Below are 22275 nucleotides of genomic sequence, written 5' to 3' on the forward strand. Positions count from 1 at the left end.
GTTATCAAATTTATGCTGAAGTGGATTGGACAGCTTGGAATGAAATCTTAGCTCAAGTACAAATGTGTTTATTTCCTACAAGACATAACACGAAATATCAGGACTCTTTTCTCTCACTCTGAATTGCATTTTCGATTGGATAGTGGTATTAAAATCAAACAGATCAATGGGGATTCCAAACCTAATAGTCTCGTATGTTTTTTGAAAACCGTTCTTATAATTGCCCATCAAAGCATTGAGAAGGAGACGGAACTGCATGTCATCAGTCGGGGGCCAAAACGTGCCTTGTTTTCCAGTATGCCATGATCTGAATTTCCAAGTTTGACTAAAGTTGCATTCTCTGTACCTTTTGGGTGCTCCATTTACCACTTTCCACAGCATTATCCTTGTTGAAACCCGAAAACCTCTGACAGCATGCCCCTCCCATCCCCCTGCCACAAAAACCTGCAATTTACAAATGCAAGTTTTCTTACAGCACACAAGCACTGATTGGGACAGTCGTGGAATTGAAGCGAGCTTCTCGCTGTCAGTCCAGTTGGAGGCAAGGCTTGTGCTGTGGCTCAGAAATACTGGCCAGTAGGATTAATCTTGTGTGTGTTTATCTTGTTGTACTAACCCAGTTCCCATGTTTCTGGCTGCACTAGCACCCCCATTTTCAACACGTGCATGAGCGAGCGCATGACCAATCTCACCCCCTCCCCCACCTTCTCCGACCCCGACTCTGACATTACCGAGCTTGCCGACGAGCGGCATGACGGTCAGGTGGAGGAGGAGGATGAGTTGGAGGAGTTGGAGGAGTTGGAGGAGTTGGAGGATGAGGAGGAGGAGGAGTTGGAGGACCTGGACGATGAGATCTTTTTGGACGACCCATGCTCGGAGCTGGGGGGAGAGGAGGGAGAGCGCTGCCCGGGCTCCAGCGAAGGCCAGGACCCCTTTTACGACCGCTCGCCTCTATTCAGTGTAGTGGGAAGGTTGGTGAGGTTTCAGGAGCATGCTGGGAGAGGAAACTAGCTCTTTCACACTGAGACGCCGGTCTGTCCACGGCCGCCGTGTCCGCCCACACCTAGCCGTGTTTCCATTCAGCTGAGGCTGTTCCTCACATGGAGGGGACATGTAGGACGCGAGGCTCTTACACACACACACACACACACACACACACACACACCCACACAGCTGACATGGAAACTAGACTATTAACAGCTGATAGGAGAAGAGTTTCCATTTGAAATCCAGGCCGGAAAAGATGAGTTCTTGAAATATTTGGAATATTATTTCATTTTTTTGTTTATTTAATGCAGTCATACTGCACTGGAATCTTTAGAGAGTCCCATGGGTTTAACATGGGTTGAATGTAACATGGGGATTGTCATTAGGGTAAAAAATAATTAGATTTATGTTTTCCATTCAGTCCCCTGTTTAATTGTTTAATACCTGTTATGTGCCAGATCAAGTCTATATTACAGATAGCATGCCTGTGTCAAATATGTATTTGAAGTACTTTACCCCTTTAAAATTTAATACTTTAGCCAACCAAGATTACTGCCAATTTCAGAAGAAACATCAATTTTCACCAGTGTTCACAACAAAAGTTTTGTATGTGATTGTGTGTTTTTGGTTTGTAACATGATTAAAATTCTCAGCGATTTGCAGGGGTGTCAAATTTTACTGCCAGTATTAAATATTTCAAATACACATTTGACCCAGGTCTGCTAGAGGCTTAAAAGAAAATTCCAGGCTAAAACACTTTGACATCGTCAGAATGTGCATATTGGCGATGTAAAATGTATACCAGTTTCCCTGTTTTGTGTGGTATTTCTGTTTTCTACAGCTAAACTTGAGTTCTGTAGAAAACGTGACGTCATGCAGTATTTTGTTCCAATCAGCTAGATGTGCTAATTAAGCACAAGCTAATTAAGTGAAATATATAACTCATATCAGGTGGTAAACCCTGGAATGAATTACACATCACTGCTACACATTTAATAACCATGTAAGCATTCTAGCCTGGAATTTTCCCACAACTACTTCAGCTAGCATTTACTATGTCAGCTTTCTGAACCAGAGTGATTGTGTAAATCTTGTATATCAGGGTTTCCCAACTCAGACCTGAAGAGTCCTATGTATACTGGGTTTTGTCTCAGCCAATTCTGTAATTGATTAAGGCAATTGAGAACATGTTTCTACATACCCGTGTTATATTGTTTAGGAGTATGCAGGTTTGGCTCATTGCCTTTTGACTTGTTTTCCAAGCAACAAATGTGCGGCATCTGTAACCAGGTATCAGCACTTTCAGAATGTAGAACTACAATGTGTTTTTGCCTTTCAGTCAATTAATAAATCAGCAGGTCAGCCAGTCAGTCAGTCAATCAATCAATCAATCAATCAATCAATTAAGTATACAAAAAATAGCCCCTACATTTCAATTAACAGCTGATTAGTTGCTGGAAATGGTTATTTCATTTGGAACAAAAACCAGACACAGAGGACTCAAAGAACATTTGGGATGCCCTGCTCGGTGCAAAGGGAATCACCAGCAGCAAGTAAACTGAAACTATTTGAGGTGAAGTCAATATATGGTCAGTATGTATCACTAAGCAACAAGTATAAAACTCGACCTTAGGTTAGTAGGTGCACCATCAAAATCCCTTGATAAATCCTTTGTCATACTCACATGAGCTTCTTTTTTTAAGCATTCAGAAGCAATTTAAGTGCTTTTTGGCAGCTAAAGTGGAGTTATACATGTACATATAAAATTAATTGCAAGAAAAAACCATTATACATTACCGGTCATTAAGTACTTAATTTGGTCGTAAATGTTTTAGAGTATAAGGAATAAGCTGTCATATGTGTTTTATGAAAGCCTAATGGAGATACATATGTCTGGCCAAGTCTGATCAAATTGAACACTACATGCAGTGTGTCTGCACTTTTTATGAGCAATTGGGTCAAAATTGGGTCACAGCCTTAACCTGCCTGGCATAATTTCAACATGGAGTGTTCCTCCATGCTAAAAATGCAGATTGCCTTGTTCCATTACCCCTCTTGGTTCTCATAAATCTGACAGCAGTAATTGACATGGTTGCAAAGTATCAAGTATCGCAGGAAAGTCCCTAAATTATGTTGCTGGTTTCTTAGAAATACATCGATATACCCATAGTAACATAACACTCCTTGCATCATTTCATCACTTTGAACCCTCATTTTGGCAAAATGTTTGTTGTACTTCCAGGTACAGTTATGTACACTCAAATGGATACCCGACTACAATACATTCACTTACAATGTGTTATTTATTTAAGGAAAGCTTTTGGTGAATATCGGCATGATTCAGTCTGTCACTCCCATGCAGTGAAAATGAGCAGGATATTCACATTTTCTGAAGCTGAGGACAAACAACAGCAACAAGAAAAATAATTTTTTTTCAAGTGGCATTGCTATCATTACAATGATACACTGTTTGAATCCATTAATTTTATTTATACAAAAAGGAAAAATTTTTACATGTCATGAAAACGTGTCAAAACAGATGAATTATTATGGGTCAGGAGATGTGATGCAAATGTATGACAGAATAGCATGCTAAACTTAGTAATAGACCCAACTCACAACTCACAAAAACAGTAACTGCAGCATGTCTAAGATGTTTTTTACGTTGTATTATTTAGATGAGCGCTTTTCATCAAAGAAAAAAATTACTTTTATTTTCATTGTAACGGCATGGATATTGATGAATACCATTGGTAGACTCATTAATCAACAGACTGGTGATTGAGGAAGACTCAGGGTCTCAAGATGAAAGAGCTGGTTTCTACTGCAGCTGTCTCTATTAGGCATGCCAGAGCACAATTTTATTTTGACGTTTTTTCAAATTTTATATGGATATTTCTGATTAATTGGCTCCCCACTCTCACCTACCTGCGCATACACACACAGCAGCTGTGAGTCTAGGACTGTGAAGTGTGCTTATTTTAATTTCTGTTGTCCCTTGGTTTCATTTTTTCATATTTTTTAGCTGTTGGCACTATTGGTTAAGCTTAGCCCTGTACTTTATATTTTAATTTTAGTTAAATTTACTTTGCTTTCAGTTTTTTAGTCAACAATTTAAAGTAAAAAAAAGCTTTTGCGTGGACGTTTTCTTCTGAGCATGCCATCTTTGCACCTCACCAATCTTGTCGTAAGCTCCTCCCCTCTACCCCACTTCCTGCCACTCCTTTACCCTTCCTGTCCCAGTTGCTCTTGGGAAATATAGTCCTAGGCTGCAAAATACAGTGGTCTTGGGAAGCAAAGACAACAGGCTGAAATTTCTAAAACGAGTAGAATCAAACTTGTCTATGAGCTTTTTACGATAGCTATTTGGCTATTTTTACAATAGCCATTATCGATGATGATAAATGATTTTTGGTTACTAATTATCTGCTTGCTTCTCATGGTCATGGTGGGTTTTGCAGTGTTACTTGCTTCTTCATGCCTACACACTGCATATAGCAGTGAGCTGAGGAGTGGGTCTTTTGCCTTTAGAATGCTGGGTATTTTGGTCCTGGTCAGGATGTAAAAGCTTTGACTTGTCAGCTCTGAGTTTTTCTGTAGCCACACCATAGCATCTGTCAGGGATGTTTCTAAGTTTGAAGCTAGAAAAGAATCAAATTCCGATGGGAAATGTCAAAGCGCTTTTTCCGGGTAATTTTTAAAATCTCAATGCTTCTGATTTGTTATGATTTGATATCCGTAAGGCTTATGAGCAGGTGAAACACATATGTGTTGGTAGAGGTTTAGCTATTGCTAATTGTGTTATGATAGATGGAAGTCATGGACATGATCAGAAATTTCCTTGAATATTTTGAAGCTAGATTTTCCAATACCTAATGCATTCATCAATATCTGTTACACTAAAATCAATCCATTCAATTAGGTCAGCAGCAGAATCATGGCTCTCGTTTGCAAATGGCCATCAGTAATTTTGGACAGTCAGCCTGCTCTGTGAATATTCATGAGGTGATTAGATGTTTTTGCCAGACATAATCGATCTCAGAGCAGGGAAGCATAATTATCAGCCCGCAGTGGTGTCTGGAATAGACTAAACAAGAGATGGTATTATTTGTGCTGTGGGAGGAAATTGAGGCGAGTTGAGTGGTTGGTGAGTATCGTTTATAATGATAAGAGTGCAGGTGACTTTATTGTTTAATGAATTTCCAGTCATCGGGAATGTAAGGTACCTTCTCATAGGTTGCATTGTGAATTTAAAAGGTCTTTTTAATTATTGCTGTCTGTTTCCCTTGTCAGAGTTGTAGAAATAAGAGGCTTTTGTTGACCATAAAAGAGATTGTTAAAGCACCTGTTGACTAATGAAAAAATTTAAAGCACACAATGTGGGATTTTGGTTTTGAAAGCAGTGGTTCCATTTTTTTTTAAGGGGGAGGGGTGTAGTTCAGTTGCATACCCGTGCTCCTTAGCCTCACCAAGCTGTCCCGCACTGTCTCTGAAGCAGAACACCCAACCCACTCCCCCACCCCCAGCCCCGCCCCGCCCGCCCGCCCCTTTCGGAGAATTGGCACTGAATCAAAAAGGCCCAAACCGTAAATGCAGTAAAGGACTCCTTTGGCTATCGCTGGAGCAGATGCGGCTTTTGTTTGGTTGCTTTCGCGGCTCGGTGTTGTGTCGTCCAGTGCAGTGTGTCCGTGTGTCTGCGGTTCCCCTGATCTCTCTGTGCTTTCTGTCTCCACCCCCAACCCCACCCCCCCAACATACCCTTCCCACCATTCCCTTATCCCCCCCCCACCACCACCACCACTCTACCCCTCCATGTCTCCACACAGGGCCTTTGTGTATCTGAGTAACCTGCTCTACCCCGTGCCCCTGGTGCACCGGGTGGCCATCGTGAGTGAGAAGGGAGAGGTCAAAGGCTTCCTGAGGGTTGCCGTGCAGGCGATTTCGGGTAAGGTCCTCAGGACGGGGAGCTCTTTCCCTCACACATTCTGAGATGTTTTCAGATTCATTATAAAGGAGGGTCAGCAGCTGAGTTTGCGCTCTCCCTGCCAAGTTGAGCTGAAGTGGGATGAGGAGCGGGCTGTGTGTAACTAGATGGAGAAGTGAAGCGAAGGCCTTTTGTGTTTTCCTCCAGCCGACGAGGAGGCCCCTGACTACGGCTCTGGCGTGCGACAGTCGGGAACCGCCAAGATTTCCTTTGAGGACCAGCAATTTGAGAAGGTGAGCTGTCGCAGCTTAACTGGGGGTGGGGGGTTGTGGATCGTGGTCAGGAGAAATGTTTTCTTTTTTGGGTTCCATTTCGAGTTACCTGTTCCTTTGACCGGCCAGTTCCAGACAGAGTCCTGTTCGACGGGCATGTCCCGCTCCGGGACGTCCCAGGAAGAGCTGCGCATCGTTGAAGGGGAAGGGCAGAATTCAGACATGGGACCCTCAGCAGATGAGGTCAACAATAACACCTGCACAGGTAATGTAGCAAATGTCACTGAACAACTTTACTATTTCTGGTTTTCAATTTTATGGCTATTAAATTTGGCTATCTTTGCTGTATTTGCTTATTTATTGACTTACAATATGTACAGTACTGCCCTGCTCTACTTTTCTCTGCTGTACCTTACTCTGCTCTGCTCTACTCTACTCTATTTGACCTTCTGGACACTCCCCTCCATAGCAGACGCTGAGGAAATCGTGAGCCCTCTGAAGGCCAATGTAGAAGGGCCACTGGAAGACAGTCTGGAGCACCTGAGGATCGGGAGCGTCTTCACCTTCAGAGTGACGGTCCTTCAGGCCTCCAGCATCTCAGCCGAGTATGCAGACATCTTCTGCCAGTTCAAGTGAGTGCCCGTCTCCTCAGACTGAATTTGCTCTCTGCTCAAACTGCCTGTCCATTGGTAAAGACATGGTTTTTCTCTGGAATCCACCTAACTGGCCAAAGTTGATATGATCTGTGCAGACAGTGATAATTTGTCTTATTTTATAGACCTGTTATTTGGTATAATTTGGCAGGTAGCTACTAGGTGTGATAAATAGATGAAATACATAAAGAAAATAAAAAGGTCCAACATTTAGACAACATAAATTCAGCAATAATAATTAATCTATTAGGAAATAGAAAAGTAGACATAAATAAAAAAGTGAGCAAAACCAAAAGAAGAAAGAACAATCAAACTACAAAAATTCAAACAATCAGTCAAACACACAAGCTTGTGAAAGAGTTAGATGTCATGAGAAGTATCAAGCATCTTAAATTAGCTTTAGCATCTCACAGTGTGATAGCAGTTCACATAACCAGAGTCCACTCAAAACACCACATTATGTGCTCTTATTACCCCCTGTCCGTATTTTCCACCCATGTTCTGCCTCTGTTAATCTATGGGAAAAGCTCATTTAGAACAGATGGTCTGGAAGGATGATTAGCTTTTTGGAAAGGTTTTGTTTGACTGGCAGCTGATGGCAAAGCTGTTGTGCGATTGGTAATGTGATTATCAATCTCTGATTTTGTGGAGGTAAACCACAGATTTGTTTTGGTATGACGTCTGGTCTTTGGCCCTTTACAGCTTCATTCACCGGCATGACGAAGCCTTCTCCACAGAGCCACTGAAGAACACAGGCCGTGGTCCTCCTCTGGGTTTCTATCATGTGCAGAATGTAAGAACTGTATAGTGACTCTATGGTGAATGTAAACTCTTTGTATATTGACTCTATGGTGAATGTGAGCACTTTGTGTAGTGACTCTATGGTGAATGTAAGCACTAATGACTCTATGGTGAACGTAAGCACTTTTTATATTGACTCTATGGTGAACATGAGCACTTGGTGTTGTGATTTTACCATGAGAGCCTTTGTTCCCCAGCACAACAGCAGTTTGTTCTTTTTGGCATTCTTGCAGATTGCGGTCGAGGTGACCAAGTCATTCGTGGAGTACATCAAGACTCAGCCCATTGTATTTGAGGTGTTTGGGCACTACCAGAAACAGCCATTTCCACCACTCTGTAAAGATCTCATAAGGTTGGAATTTACATCCAATGATGTGGCAGTGAGTGCAATGTTAAGGTTTTTACGGCACTTACATTTTTCACGTTCTGAAATGTTGCTCCTTTTGTGTTTTACAGCCCACTGCGACCCACTAGAAGACAGTTTCCTAGAATTATGCCCTTGTCTAAACCAGGTACGGAATATGGTTTTGACTGTGTAGTCACACATAAATGTGCCATTTTGATAAGTGCTATTGTCCTTTCAGATCAAAATACCTGCACAAACAATGAATATGTAAAATAAACGATTGATGAACTTTTGAAAGTTCAGCAGTGTGTGGTAGCGGTAGAGCCTTTTTAACACTGATATTTTATGGGCCTCACTTCCTGTGAGTACCTGGAGCTAGTTCCTCTCTGTAGATGCTATCATTGCGTCACCCTTGTCACCATGGCTCATGGCTTTTTGACTTTAACCAGCTAATATGGGGTTCCTCTCAGAGCAGGGAAACAGATGGAGCTGATCCTCCATTATCTAGTATCCTCTTTCCTCTTGAATGGACTGAAGTCTGGTGCTCTCGCCCATGCTCAGCTCCTTTTCTATGCGTTGGGCTGTAATCAAAGCACAGAATCCGGGTTGGTAACGTCCATGTGTGAGACACAAAGAAATAATTTAAGATTTCCCACCTTCCTGCTCAGAAGGTACCAAGTTATACCCTTGAAGAGATACTAGAAACTTCTATTTTACCAGTTATCCATGATGTAGAGGGCATCATTAATGCAAAGTGGAACTCTGTCATTCTATTTGTAACAAAAATTGATTGTGGTAATGGCTGGTGATGGTGTAGTGAAGTGATGGGATTTTGGGATTTCATTACCGGTTCTTTTTCTGTCTCAATCTTTCATCAATTTCTTTGATGAAATGAGAGCTATAATGGGTCTGCTGATGATTTGCCACAGAAAGGGCTGTGATTATACTACTGGAAAGTCACATGGAGACACATAAATACACATTATAATGTCACAGCAATTGTCATGGATAACTGTGGCAATTGCTGTGAAATGTGCTATATAAATAATATTTGATTGATTGAGTGACATTGCCGAGAGGAGTCATCACAGTTGTGGAGGAAGGCGGATTGTCCGTCTGAAGGAAATATATTTTCTTTGTGTCCAAAATGATTTGTTTGATTCCGACTGTGGCAGTTCAATGATAATGCTTGCTCCACTGATCTATGGGACCAGTAGTCGTTCAGGAGGGGTGTGGGCCTCAGCCCTGCATATGATTGATCTAATTAGAATGTGAGTCATACCTTTCCAGGGCACTTCACTTAATTACTTATGAATACTTATGACTGATGCTCCCGATTTCTGGTAATATACTGACTCGGGCCAAAGGCGTAAGCCTTTTCCCAGTGGAGCGGAGATGACGTTGCCGTCCTGACAAAGCAGTTTTGTTCCACGTGGACCCTGCTGGGGTTGGGTGGGGCTCCTCTTCCTCAGTCACTCTTCTGCCTGCTGGTACTGCTCTATGGTCACTGTATTGCTTTGGCACCCCCTGCTGTTTGGGCTGTCTGAATGTTCACTTGCACTCCTAGAATTCACTTGGACCGTCCATTACTTTCTGTGGATTCTGTGGTGTATGTGAACACCCAGGTGCGGTTCAAAACAGTTTATATTCCAAAGACGTTTCTTCTTGTAGATTCTTGGCTTTGCATACCAGACAGGATGTGGTCTTCATTGATTGTATATGGGGTATCATTAACTGTGTGAGTAGATTCCTTGAGTGCAGTTCCCTGTTTTCCATTTCAGGCATCAGTTTACAGTACAAGCTGGACAGTTCCGCTAGCCTTCATGTTATATGGACACGCTAATTTAATAATCTCTGTCCATTATGATAAAGTAATAGAATGCAACTATATGAAAACTGGCATCATATGAGAAAATAGAGATTTTCCATGGATTTGCAAGTGTCACCGTGTTAGCTGATTGTTGTGTTTATTCTTGCATTCTTCTCCCTGACCGCATCCAGATTGAAATGTGATATTGCTTTTGTGCTTGCCAACAGTGCACTGAAAAATGTTCTGTGTTAAATCAACTCCTACATGTACAGTACATGTGAGTACATGTGGTCCCTATTGGATTCATGTATACTCTATTGGAATTGAATTAACACTGGACATTGTACTGTCTGCGACGTGCAGATTCTGACAGGCTGTTCTTTTAGTTATCCCACATTCTCCAGCTCGATAACCTGTGGGTCAGGGAATAATTTAACAGTTTTTTTTTTACAAATGGACTCAACTGGACTTTACTTCTGGAACATATATGTATAGAAATAAACATGGATTTGCTGATGGATTGAATGAAGTTTGCTTGTGGGCGTTAACTCCAGAGGATGAACACGGCTTTAATCGTTCCGCCGTTTTCCCGCAGTGCCTGCCACCAAACTGAGCACGCTCACCCGCCCCACGGCCGGGCCCTGCCACTGCAAGTATGACCTCATGGTGTTCTTCGAGATCTGCGAGCTGGAAGCCAATGGAGAGTGAGTGCGCTCTTCCTTTAAAATCTAGCTGATGCATGAGGGAATGTAGACTTCCAAAGCATTATGTATTTGGGAATAATTAATCCCATGTAAGGAAAATCTGTGATCTAAATTATGATCTTTCATCGAAATATCGTGCAGAAATAATGAAAAAAAAAATAGAAATGCTGCTCACTGAACACTGGCGGCCATTTTGTGTTTGTAATGCTGTACGTGGTCTGTCTCCCCAGTTACATCCCTGCTGTGGTGGATCACAGAGGGGGCATGCCCTGCCACGGCACCTTCCTGCTACACCAGGTACAGTACTGTAGCTCGCCGCTATTTAACTGCTCGCCCGCAGGAAGCTTTGGGATCTTTGGACTTCCCTTGTGCAGCGCTTATTATTATCGTCGTTATCACAGGGCATTCAGAGGCGGATCACGGTGACCATAGTGCACGAGACGGGGAACGACATCGAGTGGAAGGAGGTCAGAGAGCTGGTCATAGGTGAGTCTGGGCGTGCGGTTAGCGCTGCAGGTGGGAACACTGGCGTTCGGGGGAGGGGGAGGGGCAAACGAGCAGAGTAACGAATTTTTGATCCATGCGATAGCGACCTGTGAAAACGTAGCGTTCACCCCACTGCGGCCTCTTCCCCCCCCCCTGCAGGCCGAATTCGCAACACCCCTGAGGCTGACGAGACCATCATCGACCCCAACATCCTGTCTCTCAACATCCTCTCGGCAGGGTACATCCGCCCCTCCCAAGATGACAAGTGCGTGCCCCGCCCACTCTCCCGCACCCCTCCCCTTTTTGTCAGGCATCTGTGGAAGGTGCTGGTGCGGCTGCCATCTGGAGGCCTCATCGTCCAAAATCCAAAATTGGCCATGAGCCTAATGCTAGTGCACTGTGACGCTATTGTGGTATGACTGTACTGGTTTTTAATGAGCAGAAGGTCATACGGTAGACCCGTCAGCAAAAGGGTTTGTTTGAAATTGATATCAAAACGTGCAAATTTTAAGAATTTCAATACTTTATTGGTTGGAATTGTTACTTACTGTCTCCATATAAATTTTTTTTACATTTATAGCTATAAATCTTCCACTGTGTTGCTGAAAGTCATGACAAGCGTAGGTTGTCACATGCTGAAGAGCAAAAGCTTTAAAAATAAGTCCCTGTATATTATTTTCCTGTGATGAATACGTGATAATATTATAACATGCCTTGCAGTCTGCAGGAAATTGCAGTCACAGCTCTCTGCTTTAAATACTGCCTAATTCTCACATTTGATTCTTTTTCTGGTTGCTTCTCTCTCTCACAGCATTTCCTTGGGAATAGACCATAGGTATATTTCATACTTTTCTTGTCTTGTGCTCTCCTTCTCCCTCCATCATCCATATGTCACTGAATTCCAGGTTAGCAGCCCCTCATTAGTACGGTGTGCAGTGGAGCTTATACCACGGCCACCATATGGGGCTTCCCAGTAATCTAATGGGACACTATAAGAGGAATTAAACAAATGTTCTCATGTCAGATGCTGATACCTGAATGCACATACATCCACATTCGCCTATTATGTACATGCACGCGCACACACACACATGCACGTACACACGCACACACACACACGTCTCTTGCTGTTTAGAAGCCATTAAAGTCATTCAGAAACAAAGTTACTGCAATAACTGCAAAAAGAAAAGATCTGCCCATGCGTCACTGCTCGCTGTGTGCGCTGATTGACAGGACCTTCTACCGGTTTGAGGCCGCCTGGGATAGCTCCATGCACAACTCCCTGCAGCTGAACCGTGTCACACCTTGCGGGGAGAAGATCTACATCACCCTCTCTGCTTACTTGGAAGTGAGTGGAACAGTTTGATCTGTTTTTTTAATCCCTGTCTGTTCCTTTACTCTGCTATGCTTGCCCTGTCTTGGGTGGCGGCTCTATTTTAACGATCTTAGCGCATGGTCTAAAGCGCAACGCGCAAGTGCATTTAGGGCGTGGCCAGACCCACTTTTGCTAGATTCGGGGCTGACAGTTCAAATGCAAAGTAAAGCACAAGATTCAAAAGGGCTGGAATTATTGGCTTAATTAATTAATTAGTGTGTATTGGGCGTAATATGCAATAAACCAATCAGAGCGTCATCTTCTATTCCCTTTAAAGGCACCTGCATTTGCCCCTTGACAGATTGCTAATACAACGGTGGATTTAGCAAGTCGATTAATTAATTGTCTGAATGTGGTGCATATTTGTTTTTGTCTCTGATTTTTTTAGAAGGTAAATCTTTCTTAATTAGACTTTTAGTTCTCTATAGAATCGTTTTGTTCAGTTATGTTGTAACAGGAGAAATTAGCAGGGTTTTAATTGCTGAAAGTATGGAAATCTGTTCAATGTAATTTAGAAAATGTGAAGAATGAAGAATTGGGTTAAACAAATTGTTAAAATGACGAAATCATTTTTATTAATCTACGGATTAATCTTCTGAATTAAAAAATGGTCAGGGCTGTTCTGAAATGCTGTGGCATTGCGCGCTCTTGACTGAGCTCCAAACGACTAACCGCGTGGTTGCGATTGTCTGCATCAGATGGAGAGCTGCGCTCAGCCCACCGTCATCACCAAAGATTTCTGCATGGTGTTCCACTCCCGGGATGCCAAGCTGCCCGCCTCCCGCTCCATCCGGAACCTGTTCGGCAGCGGCGGGCTGAAGGCGACCGAGGGGTGAGGGCCCGGGGCTCGGCTCCGACGGCTGGCCTTTTGTTAAATTGAACGAGCGCTTCTGTGACATCGCTGACCCGAGCGGCGATTGAATCTCCTGTCTCCTTTGTTTGCAGTAACCGCGTCACCGGCGTGTACGAGGTCAGGCTGTGCCACCTGGCCGACGCCGGCAGCCCAGGTAAGTGGCTCAGCTCTGTGCGTGCTCAGCGCTCAGCGCTCGGTGTGACGAAAGCACCTCCCTCGCTCGCGCGCTCTCCTCACTCTCGGGGGCGTCTCCCTCAGGCATGCAGAGGAGGCGCAGGCGGGTCCTGGACACCTCGGTGGCCTACGTCCGCGGGGAGGAGAACCTGGCTGGCTGGAGACCCCGTAGCGACAGCCTCATTCTGGACCACCAATGGGAGCTGGAGAAGCTCAGTCTGCTGCAAGAGGTGGGGGAGGGTGCTCTTCTGCAGACACGTATGCAGTGCAAATGTGGAGAACATGAGTCTTAGCCTCTGGAACAAAAAGTGCAATATAGCCAAGAAGACAAAGAAATTGGTGCAAAAGGCCCAATTATCATCGTTAAGCATAAAGTTGAACGAACAAACTAAAAATGTATATTGTAAATGAAAGTAAACACAGCTAACCTATCTTTATACAGTTATACCTATAACATTACTATTCAAAAATTAAATTCCAAAAAGTGAAATAGAGTAGCTAAAGAGGGCCAGGGGAGCCATGGTACAATTTGAAGAGGTGGGTCTTCTGTATGTGTCACATGAGTACGCTGTCCTTAGTGCAATGCTAAGCTCATTCCACCACTGGATGACCAGAACAGACAGGAGACCAGAAACCGCAGGCATTACCTGTGTAATGCGTATGTGTCCATCTGTACGTACAAACTGCAGTGTATGATTATGTCTGCTTGCAGGTAGAGAACTGTGTTCACATCTGTGTCTGTGCGTGTGTGTGTGTAGGTGTGTGTGTGTGTGTGTGTTTGTGTATAATTGCAGATGTGCTCACAGCTGTGTACATGTGTATGTTCGCAGGTGGAGAAGACCCGGCACTACCTGCTGCTGAGGGAGAAGCTGGAGTCCACCCTGCTGATTGGCCAGGACTCGCTGTCGTCGTGCGGGAGCGAGGACCTGAGCGAATCCTCCCAGTCCTCCACCGACAGCAGCAGCGTCCTGGGGCCCAGCGCGGCTCTGGAGAGCCCCAACGAGAGGCAGCGGGAGCTGGCTGCCAAGGTGACCGCCACCCCCCTGCTGAGCGTCTCACCCCTGGACCCCTTCCCCATGTCATTCAGCGTCCCCTGTGTGTGTTTAGCAGAGTCAATTATCTGTCATCCCTTACCTCTCTGCTGTTACTCTCTCCTCAGTGTCTGCGACTGCTCACCCACACCTTCAACAGGGAGTACAGCCAGGTGTGTAGCAGTGCCAGTGAGGGCAAGGTAAGCTCCACAATCAATCAATCAGTCAATTAATGTCTAATCTACTTATCAGCCAGCCAACCAGTCAGTCAATCATTCAGCCAATCAATGAGGAAAAGCAGAAAACATTAGGGCTAAGACCCTAACATATAACGAAAAGAAAAAAGAAAGTTCCGTTTCAAAATATAACAAGAAAGGGTACTGTATTATGGATTCTCTTATCAATTTCAGTTAATGCTGTAGATTAAATTAAATGGAACTTTTGAAATGATTGCTGAAATGATGTGGTTGCTTTAGACCTAGTTTGTGATGGGCTGTCATGCTAGAGCCTGATTGGTTGCTTGGTGTGTCAGTGCATTCTGACGGACTGCTCTTGCTGTGGTGTTTCAGCTGTCTGAGATGTCAGTGACCCTGCTGAGGGACACCTCCGCTTCCGCCCTGAGCACTCTGACCCCGTCCTCCACCTGCCCCTCGCTTGTGGAAGGCGGCTACGCCAACCCCGAACTCAGGTCAGCGGCCGAGTGCGTGGTCGTGCGACACGTCCCAAACCGGCGAGAGAGCGAAACGCAGAGGAGAGAGCCGACGTGCCATGATGCCATCTAAACATGCACGATTCTGTGTTCCAGAACCCCGGAGCTTCACTCCTGCGCTCTCTCCCCCGAGCTGGACCCCCTTCTGGAGGAGGAGATGAAGAAATCCCCCAGCGAAGGTCCGGAGGCCAAGACGAGAGTCCGCGCCTTCGTCCCGGACATCCAGGAGGTCCGCGTCAGGTGAGATGGCTGTGGACCAGCGGCGGAGGGCTAGTTTTCAACTTTACAGTATGGCCTGGAATTGTAGTCATTTTTTTCATTTGTGCATTTTTTCCTGAAAAAACTACAACTGACTCAGACCTTACGGTTGTCTCTAACCCTAATGCATGCCACCTGCCGTGTAAATGTCTGAACGAAAGACCGTTATAATTAATCAGTGAAATGGTCATATATTAATTCCCCCGTGTGCAATCGCAGCCCCATCGTATCAAAGAAAGGCTACCTGCACTTCCTGGAGCCGCACACCAACGGCTGGGTGAAGCACTACCTGGTGGTACGCCGGCCGTACGTGTACATTTACAACACTGAGAAGGACAGCATGGAGAGGGCCATCATCAACCTGTCCACTGCCCAGGTGGAGTACAGCGAAGACCAGCAGGCCATGCTGAAGGTAAGTCAAAGCCAGAAGAGATCCCAACTGGAATTGTTCTCAGCCCTTTCCCAGCAGGTCAATTACACCTTAGTTCAATCAGTTCTGGAATTGATTGAATTCAAATTCTGTTCTTGCATTGAAACAACATTCTGTGGAAATTTCATTGCAATTCATGAATTGAATTTCAGTTGATTAACTGAATTGAAATGATGTTGGCCCCAGCCCTGCTGTCTGAATGTGTTCTTTTGTTTTTGTCATCAATCTTTTTGGAAGAATTATGCGTGTGTTTATAAATTTAGTGTGTAAATACCTTTCGGAATATATTCTGAATAAATTGTTGAGTGGGGAGCTCAGATTATACAGTGATGTCAGTCTTTCTCTATTTTCTTTCTGAAGATACATGTATGTCAGATACTGTAATGCTAATAAGGCTACCTTTTTGGATTTGATGTAATTATTTTCATGAAATATTACTCAATACTATTCTTGTTTTATTATAATTTAAAAAAAAAAAAAAGGAAAACGCTATCTTGGCAATTCTCATTGACAAATGAGTATGACTGTTCATCGTGTGGTATTTGCTAAGAGCTGTGAGCTGCTGCAGAATCCAGACCCTATCAGACTGTACCCCATGATCCTTTGCAGACTCCCAATACATTTGCGGTGTGCACCAAGCATCGTGGGATACTGCTCCAAGCGAGTAACGACAAGGAGATGCATGACTGGCTGTATGCATTTAATCCTCTCCTGGCAGGGTCCATCAGGTAATGCAGCGCTTTTCACAATCTGTTTATATTGTAAATGGTAAGTGGACTGCATTTATATAGCGCTTTTATCCAAAGCGCGTTACAATTGATGCCTCTCATTCACCCATTCACACACACACTCACACACCAACGGTGAAAGGCTGCCATTGGGCTGCCATGCAATACCAATCAGCTCATTGGGAGCAATTAGGGGTTAGGTGTCTTGCTCAGGGACACTTCGACGCGCCCAGGGCGGGGGATCGAACAGGCAACTGCCAGACAACCTCTCTTACCTCCTGAGCTATGTCGCCCCTATTGTAAAACGTAATGTAATGTAAGGTATAATCACGGTGGTCAAGGACTAATGCAATCTGTTTTGAGGCTTTTAGTGAAAATATCAAATGTGCAGCCCAGTGTTTTCACAATGTTGTTAAATTTGATATAAAGAAAAGAAAGAAAAAGGACCTGCAAACCAATTAACTTGAAAAAGGAAAACAGACATAACATTAAGAATGATGTAAGACAGACATTTCTGTCACGTGTGATCTTCAGTGGTTACATTGTAGTTTTGGCACATGAGCTGCAATTGTGTTTTATCTTCTTTAAAAGGCAGGGCTTCAATTACTCCCTTCCTCCCTAGTAACATGAGTCAACATTACAGCCGACATTTCAGTTACATTTGAGTGTGAGTGTGAGGCGTTAGCCGATGCATTATCTCATAGTGCTGTGGATCTCTCCTCTAATGCACTCCATTTTGCTAACCCTTTCCTCTGATTCCCAGGTCAAAGCTTTCCAGGAGAAGAGCTGGACAGATGAGGATGTGAATCGACCTCTCGTCCTCCTTCCCCAGCAAGTCTTGTTAAAAAAGAAAAAAAATCATGATGAAGAAGACTTAAGACTAACCCTGTATATAGATCACTTGACCTAACACGACCCCCTTCCCCTGTGCTGAAACAACCCCCCCCCCCCCTTCCCCAAAATACCCTTTCGTAACCTGCCTGCTCCTGCACATGCTCAGTTCGACACGACCGAACCAAGACATTAAACCAGGCCCAGCAGCCTTTGATGTGTGTCAGGCATTGTTACCAATGGCCAGTCATCTGAATTTCATTCCCCAGGGTACCCAGATATCACATTACTGGAATGTTCTCAGTCTGGGGAGAGAGGGATGAGGGGAGGAATGGTGTCTTTAATGTAACAGTTCATAGTTCCCAGAGTAGCTGCTTGTATAGGCTTCAACAGTGTATTGGTTTTTCTCTCTTCGTGCTGAAGGGGAAATGGTGTGAGTCTACAATGGTGTCAGTTGTCTCCCTCTACAGAGCTGTCCTTCCCTTCACCGCATACCATGTTTCACTTTGCGTTTGTTTCTCAAAAAAAAAACCCATGGTTTTCAAACCACCAAACCACATCTGTACCTCAGCTTTACTGTAACGGATCTGTCCTTAAAACAGTGCACTCTATGAAACAAATGCGTACTATTCGGTGCAGCGTAGGGGTGTTTCAACAGACCCAGCCAGAGCAAGCATCTCGTATTTCCACACGAACAAGACCGAATCGTCCTTGATTGGATCGTGGATGAGAGTTGACAGAGCTGTCTCAAAAGCACACTGTCTCATCGTTTTTTGTAGGACATTCAAGATTTTTCGCTTTGTTTTCCCATGAAGACCAAGACACAATAGGAAAATTTTACAGCACAAGACATAGAGATATCCCACAATCCCTTCCTCTTTTCATTGATAAAAATAAAGTAGTTCATTTAAATGCAAGAAATACCCAATCAACAAATTTTATGGTGAGCATAAGCTACACCCCCACTGAATTATTTGCTTTGCTTGTTTTGATTAGCATTTTAAAGATTGTATTTGTGTTTTAGTGTTTAAATATTTATTTAGATATTTATTTGGATACACATTTATTTACAAAGACATTTATATTTTTATTGAACTATTGAATTTTCTGCATAAGGCACTTTTTATCATTTGTTGTCCTGGGATTTTGCTCATTTAGCTCTTCTTGGTGACCAGAACGCTGCTAAAAAAGGGTCAGAAACAGTGGATTTAGCTGCTATGTAGAGTGTTTATAAACAGATGCATTTACTGTTCTTAATTAAGAATGTCATGATATTTTACATGCAATGCCTCTCCCACTACTCCAAAAAAATCTAGCTAGCTTTAAACATCTTAGAGTGGGTTAAATATACGGGTAAAGCAGGATAGAGTTCCCAGAATGAATAGCATTTATTCATGCTTTCAGTAGTGTATTTGATATCACAGAGTCACCTATTCTAGATTTAAGTAAAAAACAAACAAAAAAGAAACACGATAACTCCGACATATGACTCGAAGAAAAATCCTATAAGCTGCTGATCAGTGACAAATTGATTTCATTATATGGCAAGACATTGCAAAGCCTCCCTCATTGCAGAGCATGATTGGAAATAGGATCTGTGAAGGTTGAGCGTCTGTACTGATGGATTTTGGTAGCGTTTCTCCTTTTCTCCGTCGCTCTTTCCTTTGGCTTAGTGACGTCACTCGCTCCATTCTTCTGCTGCCGTGGTCCCCATCACCACCTGTGCTCACTTTGCCTCTTACCATCATGTGGCACATATAGCCCACCTTCCATATGTTAAAAAGTATACGTCGTCTTTTTGTTGTAAATGAAGTGTACATGTTATGAACTCAATGTGCCTCTATGAGTTGTCATAGAATGCCACTTTATAAGCATATCTTAAAGTGGCTAATATCGATAAAAGATTTATACAGATGCATACCGGCTTTGCACTTGAGACATATTGGCCCACGTACTGTATGCATGCATCCAGGTTTAGCTCTGGTGAACAAAAATTGGGGCGAGACTCCAGTCCCTATGGTTCTATGTTTGGCTCCTTAAGCGAAGCTTGCGGAAGGTCTTTGCTTTTATCAAAGTTCACCTTTTCTAGGTCAGCTCTTGATCAGCGATGTGATTTTGTGTGGCCTTTTTCTTTCGCCTTGCCATCCTGTGTAAGTGGCTCAAAACATCCAATCCTCTCGGAGTAGAATTCAACATGGCCCCTGGCTGGTGTGCACCAGTTGCTCTCAGAGATTTTTAAATGAACGGAATGGAGAGGGGGAGGACACAGTATTTCTCTTCTTGCCTCAGAGCTTGAAGAGATTCTGTATTTATTTGAGTTGCATGCAAAACAGGTAAAAACTTATGTTTTCTTCACTCTTGCATGAAGTGATTGTACAGCAGTCAACTAAACATACCTCATTTTCTATTTTTTATTCACCTGATAAACAGCCTAATCATAGAACTTTATGGAATATCACGTTTTTGTCTTTGTCACCCTCGTGACCATGGAGATATTTCAGAACAGACAATGGTTTATGATAGAGAATGCAAAATGGAGTGTGCTTGAAATATGAAATTCTTCGAACTGCTTGGTGATAGAGTGCATCTACAAAGAAAAGAATGGAGTCCTTCAGTTGTTGGATGCAATATTTGATCTTGTCATCCAGTTTTGTTGTTTGATTAAGAGAACTCTGAATGCAGTCCACAAAGAACATTTTCCAGGCAGTTTTTAAAGAGGTCATCATCCCTGAAAATGTGTAGTTGCCAGATTTTGCATGTCTTACCTTTCTCAAGAGCTGCAGTTGTAAGAACAGGCACTGTTACATGGACATGTCCTTAGCTAGGCAGCTAATGGAGCATGTCCTGTTCTAGGGTGTTTGCAGAGGAATTATTTGGTTGAATCTCCAGGCTATTTCTGATAGCACTGGGTATTGAAGTGTGCCTAAGGCCAGCCAACCTATAGAGCATGCTTAGTTTGAGAGACACGGTGCACTCTGGGAAATATAGGTCAACGCGATTGATAAGAGAAAGGCCAATAAAAGATTTCTGTTGGACGTCAAACCACTCAAACATAATGGATTACTTGACATGCTGTGATATTTCATAATAGAAGCATTGCCATTTTTGAGAAATTTGGTGGTTATGGGTTTTTTGCCGGAAGAAAGATAGTAAGATTATTGGCTGTAGTTGGTCTACAACAGATACTTGACATAGCATGTGTCTATTTTTCCTTATCTCGTGTTAATATTGCAGGGTGTAATTTTGCACAAGTTGTAATATCTGAGAAATAGGCCATGGTTTAAGTTTTTTTTAAACTGAAGAACAAAAATTGTAACCGTTTAGGCACATGCTGCATCTAAAACCTTTGGCAGGTTAGTAGACTTGAAGTTGATTTGTTCTGTTCTGTCTTTGTTGAGTTCAGTCTTTTTACCGTGGAGCTTTTAAAATGTTTGGATTAATGCTACCTAAGCCTAGAATTCAACAGACCATTATCAATTTTGTTTTTAATAATGTGCAAACAAAAGCATGCTGATGATATCAAGTTATCGATATCGATATTTTTTCCAATATACATAACATTTAATTCATCTCCCACTATGAATGTGAACAAACTTACAAGGTGATGAAATTTAAGTATAGATTTGCAGTTGGTTGTTCGATGGCCCTGACTTCTTGAGCAAAAGCGATGGGTGTCAGATATACTAAGAGAAGCAGCGTTCTTTGATATGACCTACTCTACAATATAGGCTGGCTACATTTTGATTGGACATATTGCTAAAGTTCTGCTTTTCCCTGGCAGTTTACAGAATTTCAGTCAGGTGTATTTTTTTTTTTACCCATTTGTGCTTTGGACTCAGATTCCAGTGTAGTGGGGACTGCATTAAATACATGTACAATGTTGACACATAGCTTTGCATGTGCTGCCATACATTGGCTTTGAGGTGTGATCAGTTTTGTCAGCTCACCAAAAAAAAGGAAAAAAAGGAATAGGGTTGCTTCATCGACCACGACATTGGCCATGCGTTCTATGCAACAGATTTTCACGTCTTTTGCTGCAAGTGTACTTTTAGAATATACTATTGTATGTTGACCTACATTTCCAGTAACAGTTAGCCCAACCAAATGTGAGGGGGCTAAGAGAACAGGGTTTGTGGGCTGGGAGAGGTATTCAGATTTATTTTATTTCATTTTTTCGTAGAAAGTACTGTTCTGAGGTGTTAGTCAGCCTCGAACATGACATCCTGAAACGCATTGGGCACATGTATGTAGACATTGCTCCCAATCTACAATTTCCTAAACTGGAACACCTGCTATAGCTACCAGCATGCCCTTGTAGCTGTCAACGAAGCTCCCCTTTAATAAAACGTTTTCTTTTTATATTTCTGTGCTTCTCTGTCGAAACAGCAGCCCAAGGGTTCCTCTCTCTCTCTCTCAGCTCTGTAAACTAAATGTGTCATGTTTCGAGCTTTCCTTCTTCATCTATTTTTTGCTCTGTATATAAACATGATTGCTGTGGACGGTGTATTATACAGCTGTATCCCATTTGTACCATCCTGAATGGGCAGTAGTTTAATCAATGTCTCAAACTATTTGAGTGTTGGAGTTCAGAGTCTTCAGATGTTTGTGTACACTTAACACGTTGTCGGATATTAAATAAACGTGAATCTTATGCAACACTGCAATGTGTCTTCCATGCCTATTTTCTGTCTCGTGTGAATTGACGTGCTAAAATGCATGTTAAAATTATTTCTTGGGATTCCACCCCGCATGCCTCCATTTCAGATCAGTAAATTGATGACATTCAAATGAATATTGTGATGTCACAAGAAAACATTGATAGAGGAAGGTTCAAGCTAGGTAAAAGCAGACATTACTGATAAAGCGGGACCAATGCTGTCTACCAGTGTTTCGTATTGTATTA

The 22275-nt window shown here is 43.0% G+C and overlaps 1 protein-coding gene across 11 annotated transcripts in view; it reads left to right on the forward strand.

Moving 5' to 3' along the window:
* Positions 1-22036, forward strand: part of kif1ab (kinesin family member 1Ab) — a 61527-nt gene extending 39491 nt beyond the window's left edge. For 3 of the 11 annotated variants that reach the window (XM_035422354.1, XM_035422356.1, XM_035422358.1), the window contains 24 exons: positions 645-971; positions 5814-5932; positions 6119-6204; positions 6313-6448; positions 6653-6815; positions 7539-7629; positions 7871-7989; positions 8094-8149; positions 10389-10497; positions 10728-10794; positions 10899-10983; positions 11143-11248; positions 11795-11818; positions 12217-12331; positions 13057-13190; positions 13304-13365; positions 13470-13615; positions 14216-14413; positions 14545-14616; positions 14986-15104; positions 15222-15365; positions 15603-15795; positions 16423-16541; positions 17305-22036. In XM_035422354.1, the coding sequence (XP_035278245.1) occupies positions 645-971; positions 5814-5932; positions 6119-6204; positions 6313-6448; positions 6653-6815; positions 7539-7629; positions 7871-7989; positions 8094-8149; positions 10389-10497; positions 10728-10794; positions 10899-10983; positions 11143-11248; positions 11795-11818; positions 12217-12331; positions 13057-13190; positions 13304-13365; positions 13470-13615; positions 14216-14413; positions 14545-14616; positions 14986-15104; positions 15222-15365; positions 15603-15795; positions 16423-16541; positions 17305-17347 (2833 nt within the window). In that variant the 3' untranslated portion in view covers positions 17348-22036. The remainder of the gene's footprint in view (positions 1-644; positions 972-5813; positions 5933-6118; positions 6205-6312; positions 6449-6652; positions 6816-7538; positions 7630-7870; positions 7990-8093; positions 8150-10388; positions 10498-10727; positions 10795-10898; positions 10984-11142; positions 11249-11794; positions 11819-12216; positions 12332-13056; positions 13191-13303; positions 13366-13469; positions 13616-14215; positions 14414-14544; positions 14617-14985; positions 15105-15221; positions 15366-15602; positions 15796-16422; positions 16542-17304) is intronic. The other 8 variants (XM_035422357.1, XM_035422364.1, XM_035422359.1 and 5 more) reach the window with 5 other exon arrangements.
* The last annotated feature ends 239 nt before the right edge of the window (positions 22037-22275 follow it).

Source organism: Anguilla anguilla, chromosome 6 (assembly GCF_013347855.1).
Source record: "Anguilla anguilla isolate fAngAng1 chromosome 6, fAngAng1.pri, whole genome shotgun sequence".
NCBI classification, from domain to species: Eukaryota; Metazoa; Chordata; class Actinopteri; order Anguilliformes; family Anguillidae; genus Anguilla; species Anguilla anguilla.